This window comes from Camelina sativa, chromosome 2, assembly GCF_030686135.1.
Source record: "Camelina sativa cultivar CO46 ecotype springtype chromosome 2, ASM3068613v1".
Lineage (NCBI taxonomy): Eukaryota > Viridiplantae > Streptophyta > Magnoliopsida > Brassicales > Brassicaceae > Camelina > Camelina sativa.
The window spans coordinates 2653676-2677369 of NC_141881.1; the positions used below are offsets into that span (position 1 = coordinate 2653676).

Below are 23694 nucleotides of genomic sequence, written 5' to 3' on the forward strand. Positions count from 1 at the left end.
TTGACCGTCTCTGGCAATGAAAGACAGCGAATATAGAAGCTGGGCGGATCTTCCGTCGGACTTGACGTCATCCATCCTGATCCGGCTTGGTGTGATTGACATACTTGAAAACGCTCAGAAAGTGTGCAGATCGTGGCGTCGCGTCTGCAAAGACCCTTCTATGTGGCGGAAGATCGACATGGGAAACCTCATACCCAAGATAATATACTGCAAGTGCGACGACCTCGGAATCATGTGTCGTCATGCAGTTGATCGTAGCCAAGGCGGCTTGGTTGAGATTGACATTAAGTACTTCTGTACTGATAAGCTCCTCAACTACATCGCCCATAGGTTCTGTCTTTTTTTTACTTTCTTCAAAAGAAATTTGATTTCTAATTCTAGGGTTAGTAGACATGAAAAAATAGATCTTAATCGTTCTTCTTCTGTGTCTTAGATAATGTTTTTGAATCCTTTTTTTGTTTACTCACAATTATTGTTTGCAGTTCAAGTAATCTGAGAAGCCTGAGACTTGTAGAATGCTATACAATAAAAAACGATGGATTTGTCGATGCAGTTGTGAAACATCCATTGCTTGAATATCTCGAGGTTACACACCTCCCATTGACAGGAGAGTCTCTGAAAATTGCAGGCCAGTCTTGTCCAAACCTGAAGACACTGAAGCTAAATGGCAGCACTTGGAAAAGGATATTAATCAACGGATTTGATAATAATGCATTGGCAATTGCAGAGAGCATGCCTAAACTAAGACACCTTGAGCTTTTAGGGAACTCGCTGACCAACACCGGCTTGAACGCCATTCTTGACAGTTGTCCTCACCTAGAACACCTTGATATAGGCATGTGTTTCAACATTCAATTTGACGAGGATCTTAAGAAGCGATGTTCGACGAGGATCAGAGTTGTGAAAGGCCCGGCTATATGAGCTTTTTTGTTTTTTTTTTGTAGTGACAATATTAGTAACTGGTTCATGTCCTCTTTTCTTTACAGATCTTTTGTTTCAATATAGAGGTTTTCTAACTTTCTGATGGAAAATATAACAAAATCAAATCAAGTTCTAAAAACCATGATAGATTTCTGTTAGTCTTACAAATCGAAACAAATCTATTAATATAGGACATTATTATCGATGGAAGTCTTGTTTAGAGATTTGGCGCTGACTTGAGTGACAAGAAATCTGTTTGCTGCTTCTATCCTCGTGACAAAACAAAATTGTTGGTACAAAAAATGTTGAGCTTACAAAAATTCCTATCCCATATTCTTTTGCTTATCACCTGTTAAGCTAAATTTTATTCTGGACATTCAGTTACTCTTAGATGCAGATATATGAATGTTCTTAGTAGCAGAAGAAGATGAAAATACTCGTACACTGAATATTTTCGAGTATTTTCTGAAGTCACATGTGCAATATGTTCTCAGTTCTCACATTGTTAAGTACTTGTGTGTGTGTTTGTTGCAGATCATCATACTTATGTCATGGTTAATGAAAACAAGCAGTGGGTTAGTAGCAGAAGAAGATAAGTTGTTTGAATCATCATTAGAGTTTTGTCACATATGTATTAGAAAGTGAATATGTTTCTAATTGTCTCTAGAAAAACTTAGGCCATGATTGGTAGCCTACTTTTAAGACTTTAAAATTTTTTAAAGCCATGACAGTCAATTTTTTTGCCAATCAGGCTTTTTTGGCTTTTAATTTTTTTAAAGTTTTGAAAGTCACTATTTTTTTTTCTCTTCCTTGTTTTCCTTTTTTTTTAAAGTGTCAAATTCATGCTTTAAAACAAAACAATTTTTAAAGCATTCTTTTTTTTCACATTTTTATATTTAAAAGCTTTTCAAAAGTATATATAAATATTTTACATATTTTATTTTTATAAATTAATTATTCTCATTTTTTTCTCTTTCTTTTAAGACCCATTTCAATAATAAATTTTATTTTTTCATCATCATCACTAATAATACTATAATAGTGTTTATGAAATTCATCATTAATAAGATAATAACATTCAAACAATACATTGATACATGGAAGGTGTCCGTGATGAGATTGCTAATGCTATGTGGGCTAGTCGTCACTAGTTTTTTTTTTTTTTGCATTATTTAAAATTTAATAGGTTAATAAATTGATGTCTACAACTTCAATTATTTATTTCTTATTCTTATAGTTGTTTGTTTTTAATTAGTTTTCAAACAATATTTCATATTTGATTGATTTATATTTGTAAAAATTTTAATCTATCATTAATAAAATTTATTTTGTCATTAAAATGTTAAATAAATTAATTTATGACATAATATATATTTATTATTAATACTTATAATAATAATAAAAATAACAGCTCTTTAAAAGTTGTTGATAAACAATCAGATTTTAACAGTTAAAGTTTCTACAGTCAAAACATCTACAGCCAAATTCTCTGCAGCTAAAATTTTAAAGTCAAAGTCTTTACAGCCAAAAGTAACAGCCGTTACCAATCATGGTCTTAACATAGATTTGTTGGCTAAAAGAACTGTGGATATATATTGTATTATTGGTGGCAGGGAAGCCAAGCAATTTTTTCTAATTATTTTTATTTGGGGTTATAAAATAAAATTAGAGTTTTCTTTAACCATCTCTATTGGTAAAAAATGGGAGGTATTTTTAAATATATACATATATATAGACTATATATATTTATATATATAGATACCCATAGAACTTCCGATGTCATATATTTAGTGGATTTTAGTTGTTTTTCTTTCGATAATTAATTCTTTATTTCTCTTATATTAAAATACTACTTCCTAGCTCTGTTTTACAAAGAGTCATTTTCAAGAAAATTTTCATTTCAGTGTTACAAAAGAGTGTCATTATATATTTCCAATATGCTTTTAAATGCTAATTTTTTTGAATTTAAATCATTAATTACTTATTAAATATGGGTAAATATGTATAACTTAAATTTTTTTAAATTTTTGTGAAATGTGTCAAAATGACATTCTTTGTGAAATAAAATGAATAATATTTATTAGTTAGAAGTTCCTTTTATAATGGAGATGCTCTTAATTTTCTATCTAATATTTGTCACAAACATCCGTAACAATCAAAATTCAGTGTGTTCCTCAGGCTTCAAAACTATTTTCGCAGGTTATGATGCTTTGGTCATTTAGATTACTTAAGGCAATTTTTCAAACTTTCGGAAAGCATAGCTATCCTAAGAGCAGTAGGTAGGTACGGTTGTCAATCAAGCAATACACAACAAAGATAAACCTACAGTAGATGGCAAACGTAAACAAAAAAATCCGAATCTAAATACTCAATCCGAATCTAAATCCATATTTTCATGTAAAAGTAGCCGTAAACTTGTAATTATTAACTCTTAGAATGATAAAATTGGGAAGCATAGTAGTTTTGGAGAAAAATATTTAGCTTTCTAGATAATTGTGGATTATTTAAATAAATTCCATTTGCTGTAACTATGCAAAAATATCTAGTGATTTTATGACTACTTTAGGTTTTTCAACATAAATATACATTTTCTATATATGTTGATATTATTGTGAAACAAAAGTGTGATTAATCCATCACAAAACACATGTCATTACACTTGTTCATATAATGTTACATTTATTTTTTTATTGTGACATTTGGTACTATAACTTTTCATTTATCTTTACTAAAGCTAATGAGTGTGTAAGTCATATTTTGTTTACTCCATTATAAATGGGAAGATGTTAGTGCCTAGTTGTGTACGTAGGAGAGTCAGAGAGAAGCATAATAAACTCCATTATACACAATCCTCTCGTGTCTTCTATTTTCCTCTTTGTTTCTCTTATCTTATATACTATAATATAGATACATATACAAATATTATATTATATACTAATTTCAAAACACGTTATCAACAATAGCGACTCCCAGTCCATTACAAATTTAAGCATAAGCCATTTTCGATCCTTCAAAATTTGAGAGAATGTCAAATTTTGAGATCAAGATGGAGATATATGTCTAACATGCAGTGCTTCAATACATTCAATACTTAAAAATAAAAAATACTTCTTCTCTCTCAAAATAAAAGATTTCGCCGAAAATGTGAGTAATATATGTGGTAATGCAAAGAATTATGGGCTATGGAATAGCCACTTTCTCAATGCCACGGGAACAAAATTTAAAATTGATGAATTATATTCTCTTAAGTCTTATAGAAACTTGATAAGTTTCAGAGATATCCGAAAAAATGAATATCATATAGAGACTATAAATAAGAATAACATTGAATATCTTTGCATAACATCTAAAAAGAAACATATATTAGAAGAATTACAAATGCTATCGTCTAGATTATATTGCACTAAAATAAATATATTTGCATCATATGTTACAATAACTCTAAGTTTACTAGTACATTTAAAATTTAGACATGTAAAAGTATTTTAAATTGTTAAGTTATTATGGTAGATGATGATATCAAAATTTATGAACATCTACGAGCTTGGTTTCGAAGAAAATATACAATCATTCTGTTTAGGTAGGCAGCTGATACAGAAAGATTATTTATATTATATTTTAAGAAATATATATTTGGGTTATTATTTAATGACTAATACTTAAGTAATGTCATCATAGTTAACTATTTTAAACAACATAACAAAACGAAAAGGAAAGTAAATAGGTTATGAAAACGATCAAATGTAACTGGAGAAGATTAGGTTTCAAGAAAACTTCAACAAAATAAAAATTTCTATTATATATCCCCTTGGTGCATGGATTTTGAAACATGACTTTATTAGAACTTCTCAGGTGCAAGAAGACTTTGGACTCAGACGTGCAAGGGATTCTGCAACAGAGACATGGAGATATTGAGATGCGGATATCTCAGACAATTTATTTGCATGATTTAATGCTCTTTTTCTATTTTCATTCTTAGTCTAGAAGTCAGGACTGGAGAGTGAGTGAATCAAGAGAAAGATTTGAAGATAGATATCAAAGAGGCCATGAAAAGGAGTTGGCATTATACAAGTATGCAATGGTATAGAATAGTAATAAGACATGACTTAGATGTTCTTAATTTAAATTACTCATCTCAGTCACTTATGATCATTAGGCCTTTTGATTAAACTCATTCTTTTTCTAGAGAAACAACCACTACAAGAAAATAAGTTTATTGAGATGTATTTTTGAGACAAAAAATTTCCGTCACAAATTTGTGACATTTTAAATACGATATTATGACTAAGTTTATTTGTAACAAATTAATAGTATTTTCGTCACTATATTATGACGAAAAAACTCAGTAACAAAATTTTGTCACAATTAGTGACGAATATGCTACGAAAATATTAATCGTCACTCTTATGACTACATTGTGACCAATATGTTGTTGCAAATTAGTTATGAACTTATAAAAGATATGCAAGTCACAGTTTGTGACATAAAAATGAGTAAACATTAGTCATAAAATAGTATAAATTGTTATGTCATTTATACAAAGTCCATTAAGTCAAGTCTCTAATCCTAATTTAACCAGACTTATCTAAGAGATGATTAAGGTTTTTTTTTTTATAATTTCGTGCCTCCATAACCTAGCGAGAGAGAGAGAGTGAACCATTTGAGAGAAAGAGAACAAGGAGTCACAATTGAGATTAAGGACAGATCTTACATGTTCTAGGAGATGGTGGAAAATAAGGGGTAAACATACTCTTTTATGGACGAATTTTGGTGAGCAATTTCCCAACCCATAGATGTAAGTTTTCCCCAAAAGATTTTGTAACCCCTTTTGTAGATTAAAAGTTATACATGTTTTCTCAAACCTATTCTGCGCAGATCCGCGAATTAACATCAGTCATCTTGTGAAATCGTTTTCCACTGCTACAAATTGAACCAGAAGCTGATCTACCAACCGTTGGAAAGATCTGAGTCTTAACTTTCCAGAATGCCTGAAATCGTTTCCATAGGAGTTATAACATGGAAGTTATCATCGAATATGTTCATCTGGACGAATTTGTGATTTTTTTTTTGTAAGAATAAAGATAGCTTATAATGTATATCTAATGTTTATGATTATAAAAAATTTGTATGATAATAAATTTAAAAAATAATATTGTTTTGAGATTGATGTTTTAGTTATAATTTTTATCATATGCAATGAATTTTTATTAATAACACCATTTGAAAATAACTTCTAATGATAAAATTGGACATTACGATAGTCACAAAATATCATGATTTTTGAGTATTTGTTAAAATTTTGCGACAAATTTCTAATTATCATTTGTGACCATTTGATACTATAGTTTCGTAACAATAAGATACATAATTAAAACGTTATTTTAAACACGAATTGTGACGATTTAAAGACGTTTTGTTAGTCCGTAATTAAGATAGTTTTGTTACTTTTTGGTGTCGTAGTTATTGATGACAAAATGGTTACTAATATATTCGTTGCAACTCTTGTGACGTTTTTGTTACAAATAAAAATTTGTGACCATTGTATTGCAACCATTCAAAAATCGTCACAAATTCGTAACAATGTTTATATTGTGACTAAATACTTTGTATTGTGACTAAATATTTCGTCTTAATAAAATTATTTTCTTGTAGTGAACTGTTAGGTTATTTGAATGAACTGCGTCAAAGCTGAATAGATTTTTCAGAAACCGAGGGTAGAGAACACAGAGAGGAAAAGGAGAGAAGCTCAAGAGAATTTGCAACAATAGAGGTTTCAGGTAAGAAACTGGAACAATACCAAATTATATTTCTTTTCGGATGATGAACCAAAGTCTACAAAAAGAATAGAAGATAATAAACTATGTTAGTTTCTACTGTGACTTCTCATTTGATTTTATAGTTTCAATCTACATATTCTCAGGACAAGCCAGAGGATCACAACGTAGATGCTCAACATGATCTGTAGGATCAGAGAAAGAGAAACATTGAAAGGGAGAGAAGAGTTGCTCGCTTGAGACTTGATGAGGTTTTGTTTAGTTGAAGTATCAATAAATTTTTAAAATTTTATCTTTCTTTCAAAGATCAGTTACATGAAAAGATTCTCATGTGTTATTATTATATTTGTTGTTTTCTTTAGATGCAACCCACAATTGCATTTGATGAATGGAGTCGAGCCAGAAATTTGATGATAGAAATGGGGTTCATTGATTCACTTTTTGATTTAGTAATCATGTTTCTGAAGTAAATCAGTAAATCCCATTGCTGTCATCAATTTTTTGGCTTGACTCTATTCGACAAATGCAACAGTGGATCACATCTGAAGAGAACAACAAAAAACAATAATAACTCACATGAAAATCTTTTATTATGTCATTGATATGTGAAAGAAAATAAAATTAACAAAATGTTGATATCTCAACTGAACAACACCTCATCAAATCTCAAGCGAGGTACTCTTCTCCCATTTTCAATGCTTATCTTTCTCTGTTATTGCATATATTTTATTGAGCATCTATGTTGTGATTTTGTGGCATGTCTTAAGAATAAGTTAATCGAAACCATAAAACGAAAGGAGAAGTCAAAAGTAGAAATCAATAGGCCGTACTTTATTCTTTTTACTTGTAGACTTTGTTTATAATCCACAAAGAAATAGAATTAGACATAATTTTAGTTTTTTTACCTGAAACCTTTGTTGTTGCAGATTATCTTGAGCTTTCTCTCCTCTGCCTCTCGGTTTCTTAAAAGTGTCTCCAGCTTTAATGCAGTTCATTCCAAAATCCTACCATATTTTTTGAATAAAAAATCGAGTTAAGTTAAAGAACTCAAGATCACAAGCTTTTGAGATCTGTAAATTAAATTAAGAACATCAAATTCAGGTCTTATAAATTTTCTACATCCTTGCACGCTTGTATAGTTTCAACTCTTTTTCATTGTGTCTTTGATATCTATCTTCAAATCTTTCTTGAGCCACTTTCTCTCGAATCCTGACTTCTAGACTGAGAATCAAAATTAAAGAAAAAACATTAAACTCCAAAGTCTTTCTTAAACCTTAGAAATTCATATAAACTCATGTGTTTCAGAATTCATGGATGTTTTAAGGATCCATTAACACGATGTAGAAAAAAAAATTGTCGAAATTTTCTTAAAACCTAATATTTTCCAGTCACTTTTAATTATTTCATAACCCTATTTACATTTCTTTTGTTTGTGTTACATTGTTTTCTAAAGCCTACAGCCATGACACTAGTATAATGTCTCAATACATTTCGATCAACAAATTGAAAGAAGGAAAGAAACACACACACACACACACATACACACACACACATATATATATATATATATATATATATATATATATATATATATATATATCACAATAAAGCCATGAGACTCAAAAAATATTTCATATTTAAATTTATCAATTTTGGGAGTCATAGCAAGATGCTTCAGATCAATTCAATAAATCATGCTAGATTATACATTTAATATGCAATTTTTGTTTCAGAAAACCAAAGAAATTATTGCGAAAAAATACAAAATAATCGAAGTTAACAAATCTTTAAATTTTCTGAGATCCCTAAATTTTGAAACCAATTCTCAGATTCAACCAAATTTAACAATGGGAATTAAATTTTCTGAGATCCCTAAATTTTGAAACCAATTCTCAGATTCAACCAAATTTAACAATGGGAAAACACATCAATCCAATGAACTACTTAAATATGATTACGAAAAAGAAAAAGAAAAAGAAAAAACAAACCCTAATTCATGTACAAAATAATGGGAAAAAGACTATAAACTAATAAAATACTTTGATATAAATCATTTTTAATTTGAGAGTATTGATTGAGATTGAGAGAGGTTGAGAGAACTTACAGGATAAGTTTTCCTCTCCTATAAATACTAATTCAAAATAGATTTGGTCAAACTTGTTTTCTGAATAATCTGATGTGTTAGATATCTTTCTTACTCAAATAGGTTCTGGTCAAACTTGGTTTAATGAATCTATACTAGTATTATTGAATTCAAATTTGAAATAAATTTTTATTTTCAAAGCTATTACTTTTAACTATGTATTCAAAAGTTTTTATTAATTTTCTATTATTCATATAACCAAACACAATGAAAAGATTTTTTTAACATATAATTAAAATTAGAATTATCCATATATTATCCCATCACAATTAATAATATAAATATTTTGTTATGATTTGAAACTATTATTCTCTTGTCATTTTTGTTTTAGCTTGTTTTTTTTTAATTGTTTGGATTCATTATATAATACATAAATTATGAAAATATAACTCTTTTGGCATATATTGTGATTTGATTTTTTTCAATGGATATATAATACTCAGTTAATGAAAAAATTAGGGAGATTTACTCAATAAACTTTTTCACTTTACACACTTACCATCATTTCTACTGTTTCTTATTTTATGACAATTATACGCTTACTAAAACCAACAAAAAACTAACCATACCAAATATTTTTTGTCTCTTTCTCATTATTCTCTCTCTTTGTTGCTTGTTTTTCTCATTATTGTCTCTCTTCGTTGCTTGTTTCTTCTAGTTCTTCTCTCTCTCTTTGTGGCTTCTCCACCACCTTTACACCATTGTTGTTTCTTGTCTATGTATCTATCTTGGTGCTAATTAGATTCTTCCTAATTTATATATATGTCAGACAATTAAAGCATAAAATTCTTTCTTTTTTGTATGAATGTAAAAATATATTTCACAAAAAAAAAGACTGTTTTTACAACAAGTGCATCATAGGGTGTAGAGGTTTTGGAGCAGAATCAAAACAACTTAAACATTTGCAGTAGCTCGTGTAGAGAACCAATATCTTAATCCACCTTCATACGCTTGACTACCCGTTTGTATGATAGTGCTAAACCTGTTTCGGACATTTTTGTCAATTAGTTTTGTAAGCTTAGCAGCCAGACTGCATATTCTCCATGGCGGCGTCGATTGCACTCTCGCCACAAGCTATGGATCAGCACCTGGAAGACATACCGAAGTGCAAAAGTGTGCAGACATGGCTGGGAAGTGTCAAGTATAAGGGGAGTGATGGAGCTCCAGTTGGACGTGTATCTTAAATTCTTTCAATCTATGTATAAGGTATTTTCGGAGTATTTGTGTTAGTAGAGAGTGTATATCTGACCAAGTGACCCTATCCACATAGATTCCAAAACTCCTGCCAAAATGAACCGTAAATCCTAGAAACTAAGCAAAAAATAGTAAATCAAAAACTCTAAAAATATGTGAACAACCGGTCCTATCCCATGGATTTCTAAAACAATAATCACTTAACACTATAACTTGCACATAAACCCTAGAACTTACACCTTAAACCCTAAACATATCTAAATGGATGGCTCTTTATGACGTAATATTTTGTTTACCATTTATGCCTCTAGCTTAAACTTAAATTACAAATAGCTTCCACATTATTTGTCCGTGTGAAACAAGTTTGTAGCAAATTGAGGTATAACATTATCCTATCTAGCAACACTTAAAGTATGATATCTTATCATTCGCTTAAACACAATTTTTGGGAAAAAAAAAGAATTGTCTGTCCAAGAAGTGCAGTCCATATGGTGGTTTTTTTGTAACCAATAGGTAACTTTAAGAAGAATCAAGCAGACAAATAAAAATAAAAAGTATTCTGAAATTTTATAGAGTTTTTGCTGTAAAACTAAGACAAAACCTAAACTTTATATCTAAAAGAACAAGCATCAAGCATAGATACAACTTTCTAAATCAAACGAGAGCTTCAAAGTTGATGAACAAAGGCTAACAGTGGTTATAATTATGGATGAGATCATGTGGCTATTTATCTATGGATACCAATGTACACAAAGCATAGATCTCTAGTTTAACCAAACAAATATAACACAATCACCCTAGTGATAGAATTCTGATTATATCCAAAATGAATAACAAATACATTCATATTCTCACATATTTCTACAAATCACAACCCATAAACATAGATCTTTTTGCCAAAAGAGAACCCGTCACATTAGAGAACTATTTAACCACTGACTCGTTGAACCCAAAAACATATATTTTTCGATGTTTTTTTTCTTTTTTAATCTTTCGATGTTTTGAACTTCTCTTTTCTTTGTCCACCTTGATTCATCTTTATCCAAGTAAAATATTGGTTTTTGGAGTGTGAAAAGAAATAAGAGACACAAAGAATGAAGGAGAGAGATCTAAAAAGTAGGCAGCGTCGGATTTCGGACGGCGGTACCGTGGTGTGTGAGAATGGCGTCACGACGGCGTGTGAGAACGACAATATGGTGGCGTGTGAGAATGGTGCTATGGGGGCGTGTAAGAATGGCGGTACGATGGCATTTGAGAACTACGACATCGTGGAAGATGAACTGGTATCCAGTACCCTTTCTTCTTTTTACTTTATGGTTATTATATTTTTTAAAGATCTATTGTGTAATAAAGTGTTGAGAAAGTAAAACAGAGGTAGGTTAGATTTTTGTTAAGGGTGTATATGTCAATTTACTACAAGAAAATATCTCATGGTCAAGAAATATGTCACGGTGATATTAAATGTATAGAAAGTGTATTAGAGTGTTATTTATCCAAAAAATTAAGTGTTTAACGACTCACATCGGCTAAAATATTTTATAAGATTCATAGTTATGATATAAGATCAGCTAACTTAAGAAGCATACAAATTTTAAAGTTTGTATACAATTTAATTCGAGATTTTTATTTTAAATGTTTATTTTACTATATATAGTAAATTTTAAAATTTTAAAATTTTAAGAAAATAAAATCTTATAACTGATATTTTAAAATTAATAAAATTTTAAAATATTATAAATTTGTAAACATATTAAAAGTTTCAAATAACATGGATGAATTATATTGTCGTATATCGTTATACTTGCAAACATTTATAGTATATTTTATTGCATAAATAGTTGTTGAATTTGAAAGAAGTATAAGTGTTTGTATTTTTATCAAGTATAAATAATTTTTATTAAGTGTGTATATAATATTTGATTTAAACTGAAAAATACACCACAACGAATATAACTATTAGAAGTCTGGCGTTTGATAGTAATGTTATGAGTTATTTTTGCTTTGTGGATGGATCTTGAAAAGCAACAGATCAATATGCTGATCATGGATGATATTGTATCTCTCAAGTGGGGGAGGCTCCTACTATTGGGGCAGCCAATCTCCGACGCAGTCTCATGCAGAGATCGAAACCCTAGTCTGGGCGATGCGGTGTATGATTGGAGCGGATAATCAGGATATCGTCTTTTTTACCGACTGCTTCGATTTGGTGAAGATGGTGTCTTCGCCCTCAGAGTGGCCAGCTTTCAAGCTGTATTTGAAGGAGATTCAAGTTGATAAAGAGAAATTCAGTTCCTTGTTTTTAGCCTTAATTCTCCGCTCACATAATGGTAAAACAGATAATCTGACACGACGTATTCGTTCAGTTTCACATGAAGTTATATATGTAAACAATGTTTCTTCCTATTGGTTCGTTTGAGCTAATCTAATAATATGTTGTTAAAAAAAACCACCATACAAGTGATGAAACCAAGAACATTTACACTTTTACCCATTTTGTTGTACTTTGTGTTTCTTCTCCTTTCTTTTGATGGAATGCTTATGACACAATCATCAATTGTTGTATATAAATAATTAATTTTTCTAAAAATAGAAGAAAAGAAAAGAAAATGTAGTTTATAAATATTCCTATAAATGAGTAACTGAAACAAATTAGAAAATTGCTAGACCACATATTTTCCCCTCTTGTAATTCCTATCTTTATCTTTAGTTAATTTTAATTTGTATTTCTCTAAACTTTAACATATACAATATCAAAATATTAATTGATACATTTGGACTTGGAATTATAATTTTCGGTAATTAGATTATATCAAACTTAAATATATATTATTAATATTTTGGATATTTAATTATATGTTCGGCTTTGATAGATATCTATATGGGTATCAGGTAATAGCTGAATCTGAACCCAAACTACGGATTTTGATAATATAAAACTCAATAGAATATTTTGGTTATAACCATATCCTACTCAAACCGTTTTTTTTTTGTTCGGTCCCGGCGTTGGGTTTTCTGCCCAGGCCCAGTCATCAGCATGTAGGTAGGTGAACGAGGTAGTGAATTGTGTTTAGTCTCTAGACATGGTACGGGATAAAAATTCAATTGTAATGTGGTCATCTTCCATGGGAGAGATGATGATGAATGCAGCCACAATGTTCCTAGGGCATAGAATTAATAATGTTTATTTTTTTTTTGAAAAAGTAGAATTAATAATGTTCCAAAGCGATTTTTTATAATACAGATGACTGATTAACTAAACATTCTGGTTTCGTTTCATCTCTAATGAGAACAATTATTTTTCTAGGGCATAGAATTAAATTAATAATGATAGAAAGCAGTTTATAATACAAAAGACTGATTTAAAAACCATAACCAAACGCTAGTTTTTGTTTGCCATGAAACAACCAAAAAAAGAAGCACTAATTTTTAAACCTGGGAGAATAAAAGTCTGGTATCGTTTCATCTCCCTAATGAGAACAATGATAAGCAGAATTCGAAATGTCTGATCCTTTTCACCTGTGCTTGTTGCGTTTTGATGGTGGCATGTTCTTCATACTCCTACTGCCGCCTCCACCGCTAGTTCCAGGCCGCGATTTCCCAAACGCTTTCATCTTCCTTCTCTTCCTCTCTTCCTCACTATCAGACTTAGCTCCATGCTCTCTGTCTGCACTAGTAGCTTCTCTCTCCAGTTCACCCCAAGTCTTACCTTTCTCTTCCTCTTCCTCTGACTCTTGCTCTGAGTCCTCTTCTTCTTCATCCTCTGACTCCACCAATGACTCACTCTCCGAGGCCTCATCCTCTGACTCAGACTCAACCTCCACATCTGATGGTTCATATCCTTCGTCTGACTCCTCAGAGCCCCCAGATTCTGAATCACTTCCGTCCAGATTCAAAAACTCCCATCCTCCATCATCTATGAAGCTCTGCGGATCATCCGTGATCGTCTTCAGGATCTGTTTCCAGTTCAGATTCAGTTTGCTCTCGTAGTACTTTATATCTGTAGTGTCGAGCCACTCCTTTATCCCCTCCAGAGAACTTGTGGGAACTGAGTCAACCCTGAGAACATCTTTTTTGAAGTCCTTGAAGATGATGGCCATGTCAAAGTTCTTCTGCCCAAACCCAACTCTCTCAAGATTCACAATCTCAATCTCACTCAGACTGTCACACCCCTCTCCCAAAAATACACCAAAAGAAAGTACCAACTTGCGTAGCTAATCACATTTCTCTCCTGACCTGAAGGAAAGAGAAAAGAGGGGTGAGTAAAACAAGTTTTACTCAATGAGAGTAATCCCGCCTGTCCACAGGACCGTCAACACAAAACTAAGCACACCAGCAAGCGCATACACAAAGTCTAAGAATAAGCTATCAATAAATCTCCTAATATCTCCAACAATCAAACATGCTTCCTCAACAACATATAACCTATATATTTCACTAAACACAACTCATATTTAAAACATTAAATCATGCCACCACACAATATCATATAATAACTCGTAACATATGCAGGCACCATTGACCATACATCCCTTACTCATGTTGACACAAATGGTCATACATCCACTTTACTCATGCAGACACTAATGGTCATACATCTTTTTTCCTCATGCAGACACTAATGATCATACATCCACATATCATTATCAAACACTCACGTAACACATATCTGTCCTTAGTAGACATATCATCACTAATCAACCTATATCATACAAACAATCAAACAACTTATCCCTAAACCAAGCATAACACGATTACGGTCAAAATAGATTAGTGTTCAAAGTCCACAGATCACGCCCTCACCTTAATTATGGCTAGAAATAGGACTGGAAGGAAGAAGGCTGGAGCAGCTAGCAACAATCTGAAACTTGCAGCAGAAGAAAAACAGTTCAACATTCTCAATCCCGTTTTTAATTATTTCCTAATAATTTTCTCACCACAAAGACTAAAGTACGACGTAAAACATTAACAAGCCACATGCATCTCACGTCCTCATATTACCATGCAGCAAACTTTACGACTTAAAACACTAATAATCTACATGCATCTCACGTAACCATATAACCATGTAACAAGCATTGAAACATTTAAGTATTACTACTCTAACCACCTAGCAACCAACAATCAATAGTGTCTAACTTTAAACTAACGCTTATCCGATGCACAAAAGTGTAAATGAGGTGTTATGAATCCGCAAATCGCTTCCCCACCTGATTGAAGACGACGACACTAGGAATGGAGAAGTTGAAAGCGGTTAGCCTGAAACGCCCAAGGAACCAAACGACCTCGCTTGCAGACGGGGAAACAGAAACAACAGCAGACGACCTAACTTGCAGATGAAGAAGCCAACGACCCAAACAAACCACCGGTGATGGATCTGGACTCCGGTGAGAGAAGTTAACGACGGAGACAAACGATGACTCAAGCGGTGGTGACTACGGCTCGACGTAACGTGGAACTTGATCTCAGCGAGAAAGGTGATGGTGACTTGAGATTCAGATTTACGGAGACAAGGGAGTGATCGAAGTTGAAACGAAAACTTTGTAAGCGGCCATGACGAAGAAAACAATACGTACACCCATATATACACACTTGCTTAGGGTTTTTGTTTAACAAAGAGGCTGGGTCCTTAGTGGGTTGGGTTTCTTTTCAACAAAAATAGGGGTTGGTCCAACAATGGTGGATTGGGGTGTTATAATTCTCCCCCACTTAATTAGAATTCGTCCCCGAATTCATCATTCCTTGCTGTACTTTGTTTTCAATCTTAATGAGTTGAGATTTGAACACATAATTGTTGAAAACAATTATATTGTCCATTAAAGAATCGAGTAACAGATAATGTCTCAAACTCACTAATTATAAAAAAAAAAAAAAAAAAAATCAGCCTCTTAGAATCCAATAAATGAGCTGGAAAACCGAAAGAAAGCAATTTTTTGTTTTATCCGATATGCTTCAACATTTTACGGCCTTAACCCCTCATTTGTTCTTCTTCCATGCCATCAGTGGGTTTTTCGCCCTCTTGATTCCCCATAACAAATACACGAGCCCCTTGTGCTTGCCTCTTTGGTAATGGTAACAGTTCCTCTCCATCTCGATTATTTTGTTTTTGTCCCACCCATGACGTTCTACAGTTCCTTGCAACATGACCAGGACGTCCACATCGATGACAAGTATCTCGTCCTTCCGGACAGTCGGGCCTAATATGTCCGGGTTTTCCACACGTGAAACACACTCCCATGTGTGCCAAGCACGCTCCAGAATGTGTCTTTCCACATGTGTCACACAATGGGGCTTGATTCCACATTCTCTCATCCTTTTGGTTGTTCAAAACTCGCTTTTGTGACTCCCTTCCCTTAGTTTCCCTCAGCTGAGTATTCCTTAGGTCATTAGCTTCCTCCTCAAGTCCCCTCTCCACTGTAGCGGCCTGCTCAACAAGCTCAACCATGCTAGTACAACCTCGAACAGAGCAACGGTTACGAATATCAGCCCTCAATCCCCTCATAAATCTGCGAATCAATTCCTGCTCATTATACTCTCTCCCAATAAACCTCCTTAGACGAGTGAACTCAGCATCATACCCTCTAACAGTCATCATACCCTGACGAAGCTCCAGAAAATCACATTCCAACTGGTCCATAGCTTCCTGAGGAAAATACTTTTTATTAAACTCCTCCAAGAAATCCTCCCAAGTAGGCACATAACCAACAGGTAAGCTCCTCTCAACATTCCTCCACCAATTGTCTGCATCTCCACGCAAGTAATGCACTGCAAGATCCGTCCTAAACTCCACCGGACATCTAGCTGACCTGAGATTCTTCTCCAACATCTGCCTCCAATCATCAGCCCTAACCTGATCATTTCCACCAGTGAAATACTCTGTGTTCATATTACCCATGAGCTTCATTGTCTCAAAATAAGAAAACTGAAATCCTGCTGGTGGCTGAGGTGGAGCAACCGGGGGTGCAGGTGGTGGCTGGCGAGGTGCGGGTGTTGGGGGAGCATAAACTGGTCGATCCAAAATTTCTCGCATCATGTTCCGGAGCTCTTGCATCTCTACACGAGTTGCAGCAATCTCTTCTGCATTAGCGGCAACGGAATCCTCTTCTGCTGGTGGTTGACCTTGCTCATTAGCTGGTGCATCACCAACTTGGTTTTCTCTGGGGTTTGGAGGACGCCTTCCTCTTCTGTTTGGTGCCATTCTCTGCTTGCATAAGATCAAAATTCAGAACCACTACGCAAACTAAAACTTTACTCAAACAATTCTCAACGCAAGTCTACTTCTTTTGGTGTTTTTTTTTTTTTTTGAAAAGTCTCAGTCCCCTTTTTCAAAATGCTACAATAAAAAGTTTTTTTTTTTTTTTTTTTTTTTTTTTTTTTTTTTTTTTAAAATCGTTTTAAAAACTTAGCCTTCCGGGTCAGAACCGGCTTGACTTTAACCTGGCTCTGATACCAATTGTCACACCCCTCTCCCAAAAATACACCAAAAGAAAGTACCAACTTGCGTAGCTAATCACATTTCTCTCCTGACCTGAAGGAAAGAGAAAAGAGGGGTGAGTAAAACAAGTTTTACTCAGTGAGAGCGATCCCGCCTGTCCACAGGACCGTCAACACAAAACTAAGCACACCAGCAAGCGCATACACAAAGTCTAAGAATAAGCTATCAATAAACCTCCTAATATCTCCAACAATCAAACATGCTTCCTCAACAACATATAACCTATATATTTCACTAAACACAACTCATATTTAAAACATTAAATCATGCCACCACACAATATCATATAATAACTCGTAACATATGCAGGCACCATTGACCATACATCCCTTACTCATGTTGACACAAATGGTCATACATCCACTTTACTCATGCAGACACTAATGGTCATACATCCTTTTTCCTCATGCAGACACTAATGGTCATACATCCACATATCATTATCAAACACTCACGTAACACATATCTGTCCTTAGTATACATATCATCACTAATCAACCTATATCATACAAACAATCAAACAATTTATCCCTAAACCAAGCATAACACGATTACGGTCAAAATAGCTTAGTGTTCAAAGTCCACAGATCACGCTCTCACCTTAATTATGGCTAGAAATAGGACTGGAAGGAAGAAGGCTGGAGCAGCTAGCAACAATCTGAAACTTGCAGCAGAAGAAAAACAGTTCAACATTCTCAATCCCGTTTTTAATTATTTCCTAATAATTTTCTCACCACAAAGACTAAAGTACGACGTAAAACATTAACAAGCCACATGCATCTCACGTCCTCATATTACCATGCAGCAAACTTTACGACTTAAAACACTAATAATCTACATGCATCTCACGTAACCATATAACCATGCAACAAGCATTAAAACATTTAAGTATTACTACTCTAACCACCTAGCAACCAACAATCAATAGTGTCTAACTTTAAACTAACGCTTATCCGATGCACAAAAGTGTAAATGAGGTGTTATGAATCCGCAAATCGCTTCCCCACCTGATTGAAGACGACGACACTAGGAATGGAGAAGTTGAAAGCGGTTAGCCTGAAACGCCCAAGGAACCAAACGACCTCGCTTGCAGACGGGGAAACAGAAACAACAGCAGACGACCTAACTTGCAGATGAAGAAGCCAACGACCCAAACAAACCACCGGTGATGGATCTGGACTCCGGTGAGAGAAGTTAACGACGGAGACAAACGATGACTCAAGCGGTGGTGACTACGGCTCGACGTAACGTGGAACTTGATCTCAACGAGAAAGGTGATGGTGACTTGAGATTCAGATTTACGGAGACAAGGGAGTGATCGAAGTTGAAACGAAAACTTTGTAAGCGGCCATGACGAAGAAAACAATACGTACACCCATATATACACACTCGCTTAGGGTTTTTGTTTAACAAAGGGGCTGGGTCCTTAGTGGGCTGGGTTTCTTTTCAACAAAAATAGGGGTTGGTCCAACAATGGTGGATTGGGGTGTTATACAGACTGACCACGAGGAACGGGTATTCTATGAGCTCAACTAAGCAGCTGGGGGTCGGTATAATGAATACAGATGTCTTGTGCGGAACACCATGGAAACCAAGCTCTCTCAGAGGTTGATCAAACTCAAGGTCCAGACTTGCAAACTGGGGTTGTTTCCACATATCATTGACCCGTTTTGCAAAGTGATTGAAATCCATGTTGATCTTGTTTTTCCTATCACGCTCCCGCTCTTCTTCATCAATCTCATCTGGATCATACGCTGATGATCTCTTCCCACTACCTAAAGACTGCACAGCATCCATTACCTCCACATAAAACTGAACGTCCTTTGTTTTCTTGGTTCCTACCATGATGTGGTTGTGCAAATGAAAATGAAGGAGGGTGATCATCTCCTTCTCAGCCGGCTGAAAAAACGCGTGCTTTATGTTTGCAAACAGGACATCCACACGCTCGTCAGGCATGGTCGTTGAATACCTGAAACCATTGGTATGAGCTTCGAGTGTTCCCCCAGGAATCTTCTTCTTGCGGCCACTAAACGGCGGACGGATCCGCAGCTTGGACAACCTGAGGGGTTTGAACTTGTTCCCTGCAAGTTGAAGTTTCTCTGACTCCCCAGCCATATTATGAAACTAGAACTTTTGAGAAGTTTATTGATCGGGATAATGATGAACTTGCTCCCGTGACCTACATATTTATAAGCTCCTAGTCCTAAGTCCTAATATAAAAAGGAAATTGTGCATATTCCATAATATAAAAGAATAATTTACTATTTTAATAAGGGAAAAAATCTCATTAAAATCTTAAAATAGATACCCTTAAAATTTAACCTTAAATTTTCGGCTTAATTACATTAACATACCATTATATTTTCTAAAAAAAAAACAATTAACTGAATAATAATTTGATATGTCATCATTTCTCACACAAATATAAATATCACATATTAAAACTAATTAAATAATTACATAGTATTTTAAGGCAAAATTTCACTAAAATTTACTTACAAATATACAAGTCAAAGTTATATTGATATTAAGAAAGCAATACACATATTGATTTCTTAAAATCAATTTAAGTAAAATATTCTAGAAAGACTATAAAAACATATCAATTAATATAAAGTTAATAAAAATAAAGAACATATAACTTATTAAACATATAACTTATTAACAAAATCATATTAAAACAAAATATTATTTTATGTTAGTATTATTCCTATAATAATTTAAATAACAAGCTTTCAATAGTTATTATAATTGATTATAAAAAGAAGTATATTACCCTTGAATTATCTTCAACTCATTAAAAGAAACTTAATTCTAAATAAATATAGATTTATATATATTCATAAATAAATATAAAAATGACAACAAATAGGGGATATCATGATGTATGATTATTTATATATACCTAAGTATGTAAACTAATTAATCTCAACATTTAGAGTGATTATTCATTAAAAAATATAAATATTGATAACCGAATAGGAATATACGTTCTAATTGTACATTCATCTATGTGCTATTAAAAAGGAATGAGACAATAACCTTTATCATTATAAATAAACTTAGAACCCAAAAAAATTATAATATATTTAAAATGAGTGATTATTACATTATGCAAAATTGTTATAGTTACTCGATTAACCATAAATATAAATTTGATTTTTAAAGCATACAAATATATATTGCCATAAATTGAAATATTTTATAAATATTTTCTTTACCACGTTTTCATATATTTCACGCGTGAAATATATTCTTATATGAATACGTTGATTTTGGAATTTTATTAATTTTTTTATAATGGTTTTTTTGGTAATAATCTATCATTTATAGAAAATATTAACAACTCGACTAACTCAAAAGATTTATATAGCCTAATTAAAAATACTAAATCAATAAATTAGATTATCTTCAGAAAATCTATTTTAGAATCTGATTATTACTAACATATAATAAAATTAAATAATTAAACTACCAAATAATTTAGTATATGTTGTTATGGTTACATAAGAAACATGCAAAATTATTATGATTAAAAAATAAAACATAAGAGATATGAATTTTATTTTTAAACCGCACAAAAGATATGTTGCAATAAATAGTAAAATTTTATCAATATTTTTTCTACCATAAAACCTCTTACACATTTAAAGATTTCACGGGTGAAACGTATTTTTTACACGAAAAAATGAAGTTTTGAAGAAAGAAATAAAAAACTTTAGTTACATATTATGTTTGACAGAAACATATATTTTTATAGGATAATAATTTTACTTATAATAATTTCTTTAAATCGATTTATCCTGCACATAGGGTTGTTACCTGGTAAACTCTTTATTCTTTTTTTTTACTTGTAAATAATTCACAAACTTTTGTTGACTTGTTCTTATGAGGCACAATGTTATGTGGCCAAACGGAGAAATCACACGAGGTTAATTAGTCGTTAACAAGATCCTGTTATTAACAAAATGATGTCGTTTAATCATACTTAAAATCCCTAAATTGAAATTTGATTCCCATTTTCCCCAAATCAAACCTTAAATTTGGGGGTCTTAGGTTTGATAAACCTTAAAGTGGTGCATGAAGGTTTCAACCAGAGTACAAGCGGAATCACGTCTTTCTTAAGTCTTCAGTTATCAAATAGGCCCACTTATTGTGGATCTAAGCCCAATAGTTGAGCCGAGTAACTAACTTGGCTGGCACGAATTGTAATGTAACTTTGTAACTTCCACACTTCCACTACTTATTTCATAGATTTCCATTTTTATCTACCCTAAAAAAATGGCTTCCGCCTCTTCGTTGTCGTCAACTTGCGTGCCTTCACTGATGAAAGATGAAAAGTGGAGAAACTGGGCGGATCTTCCGCCGAAGGTGACGTCTTCGATTCTGCTTCGTCTTGGAGCGATTGAGATACTTCAAAACGCTCAAAAAGTGTGCAAACCGTGGCATCGCGTCTGTAAAGACCCTTCGATGTGGCGTAAGATTGACATAGACAACCGCGATGACAGGGCATGTTTCAAGTACAAACTCGATTCCATGTGCCGTCACGCAGTTGATCGCAGCCAAGGAGGGTTGGTTGAGATCGAGATTTGGTACTACGGTACTAATGATCTCATCAAGTACATCACTGATAGGTTCTCTCCTCCCTCCCTCTATCTCTATCTTCGTGTTACTCAAACGCACGCTAATTTTGGTTGATGCTAATTCTAGGGTTAGAGTGATTGGTGGATTTTGTGTCACGAAACTAGATCTAGTCTCTATGCCCCTCTATTTTTGTGTCACGGAACTAGATCTAGTCTCTATGACTCTAGTACTCTATCCTTTTACTGAATCTCTTATGAATGCACTTTCGGACATTGAGTTGCTTGAATCAGTCGTTTTGTCAACCAAGTGTTCTCAATAGGGTTTTTATGTTTTGTTTTCTTCTACAAGGCAAAGTTTATGTTTCACGTTTGTGACTGGTTTATTTAGTTTATCCCCTTTTTCTTACCACTTTTGAGTAGAAAACATCCACTTGTTCATTCTCAGATTGTTATGCTTTTGACGTCTAAAATGGTATGAAATAAAAGAAGAATTAAGAAGATCTTTTTTTTTTAACTAATTTACTCACAATTATTTGCAGGTCAAGTAACCTAAAAAGCCTTGGACTCGTAAGGTGCATGCGGTTAACAGATGAGGGAGTTGCTACAGCAGTTTCGAAAGTTCCATTGCTTGAAGAGCTTGAGGTTTCATACTGCTTATTTACAGGAGAGTCTCTGAGAGCTATAGGCCAGTCTTGTCCGAATCTGAAGACGTTGAAGTTAAACCGCAACCCTGAAATCATGTTTTCAAATTGTGGGTTAGATGACAATGCCAAAGCAATCGCAGGAAGAATGCCTGAACTACGCCACCTCCAGATTCTAGGGAACGGACTAACCAACAAAGGCTTGAAGGCCATTCTTGATGGTTGTCCTCACCTGGAACACCTCGATATACGCGAGTGTTACAACATCAACTTTGTTGGTGATCTCTTGAAGCGATGTTCTGAGAGGATCAAAGATTTGAGACTCCCCGGTGACTCAACGGATAATGATTCAGATGGTGGTGAGTACTTCTATTAAGGCGGCGATCCCATGAGGCCTACTATGATTTCTCACATCCTCTCTTGAACAATGCGGAGTAAGATTTGCTTTGTTGTTGTTGTGACTGATGAACAATTTCAGTTTCCTTTGTTTAAACTCTCTATTTTGGTAGTTCCACTGTCTTTATTTCCTTTGAACTTATAAGTTATTGTCGCTTTTTTTATTATACAGATTATAATCATAGAAAACCGTTTACAAAATGATGCAATTATGCAATTATAAACATGAGTTATAATTATAATAAAATAAAATTTTATTAACACTGATTTAATAATAATTTGATAATTAATTTGTTAACGAATGAAATCTCAATACAACACAATGAGCGCCAATGAGGCAATGACATAAAATTCGATTATTTTCATATATAATATTCATTGCAGCTTTGGTTCATTATCATAATTCTACTACCACAACTACAACTAATATGAAACTGTTACCATTTTGGCTACTATGACATCTTTGGAAAAGTAGGAACTGCTTTATTTTTGAAGGGATACAGGATAAACCGAATACCATCCTTCTCCGTGCTCAATCAAACAATCGAGA

At 33.2% G+C, this 23694-nt stretch overlaps 2 protein-coding genes and 3 pseudogenes across 3 annotated transcripts; 2 read left to right on the forward strand and 3 right to left on the reverse strand.

Annotated features, from left to right (window-relative positions):
• Positions 1-10: 10 nt before the first annotated feature.
• Positions 11-921, forward strand: LOC104747570 (putative F-box/LRR-repeat protein 23 pseudogene; annotated as a pseudogene).
• A 12406-nt stretch (positions 922-13327) lies between these two features.
• On the reverse strand, positions 13328-14896 carry LOC147948166 (FACT complex subunit SPT16 pseudogene; annotated as a pseudogene). Its single transcript, XR_015575441.1, has 2 exons — positions 14833-14896; positions 13328-14265 (listed from the first exon to the last, which is right to left on the reverse strand). The product of XR_015575441.1 is annotated as an FACT complex subunit SPT16 pseudogene (transcript).
• Positions 14897-15824: 928 nt separating this feature from the next.
• On the reverse strand, positions 15825-19686 carry LOC147948167 (uncharacterized). The gene is made up of 3 exons (XM_087479780.1): positions 18532-19686; positions 18125-18182; positions 15825-17230 (listed from the first exon to the last, which is right to left on the reverse strand). The coding sequence occupies exon 3, from the start codon at positions 17225-17227 to the stop codon at positions 15998-16000; it is 1230 nt and encodes a 409-aa protein (XP_087335906.1). The 5' UTR covers positions 17228-17230; positions 18125-18182; positions 18532-19686; the 3' UTR covers positions 15825-15997.
• Positions 18505-19639, reverse strand: LOC104747581 (FACT complex subunit SPT16 pseudogene; annotated as a pseudogene).
• A 2119-nt stretch (positions 19687-21805) lies between the features above and the next one.
• Positions 21806-23284, forward strand: LOC104715557 (putative F-box/LRR-repeat protein 23). The gene is made up of 2 exons (XM_010432954.3): positions 21806-22158; positions 22647-23284. Exons 1-2 carry the CDS (start codon positions 21806-21808, stop codon positions 23122-23124), a joined length of 831 nt encoding a protein of 276 aa, XP_010431256.2. The 3' UTR covers positions 23125-23284.
• The last annotated feature ends 410 nt before the right edge of the window (positions 23285-23694 follow it).

Bases quoted from the DNA above. Each gene is read 5' to 3' on its own strand.
- LOC147948167 (XM_087479780.1), bottom strand. From the start codon at position 17,227: ATGGCACCAAACAGAAGAGGAAGGCGTCCTCCAAACCCCAGAGAAAAC.
- LOC104715557 (XM_010432954.3), top strand. From the start codon at position 21,806: ATGGCTTCCGCCTCTTCGTTGTCGTCAACTTGCGTGCCTTCACTGATG. The intron at 22,159-22,646 runs GTTCTCTCCTCC...AATTATTTGCAG, and splicing joins ATCAAGTACATCACTGATAG to GTCAAGTAACCTAAAAAGCC.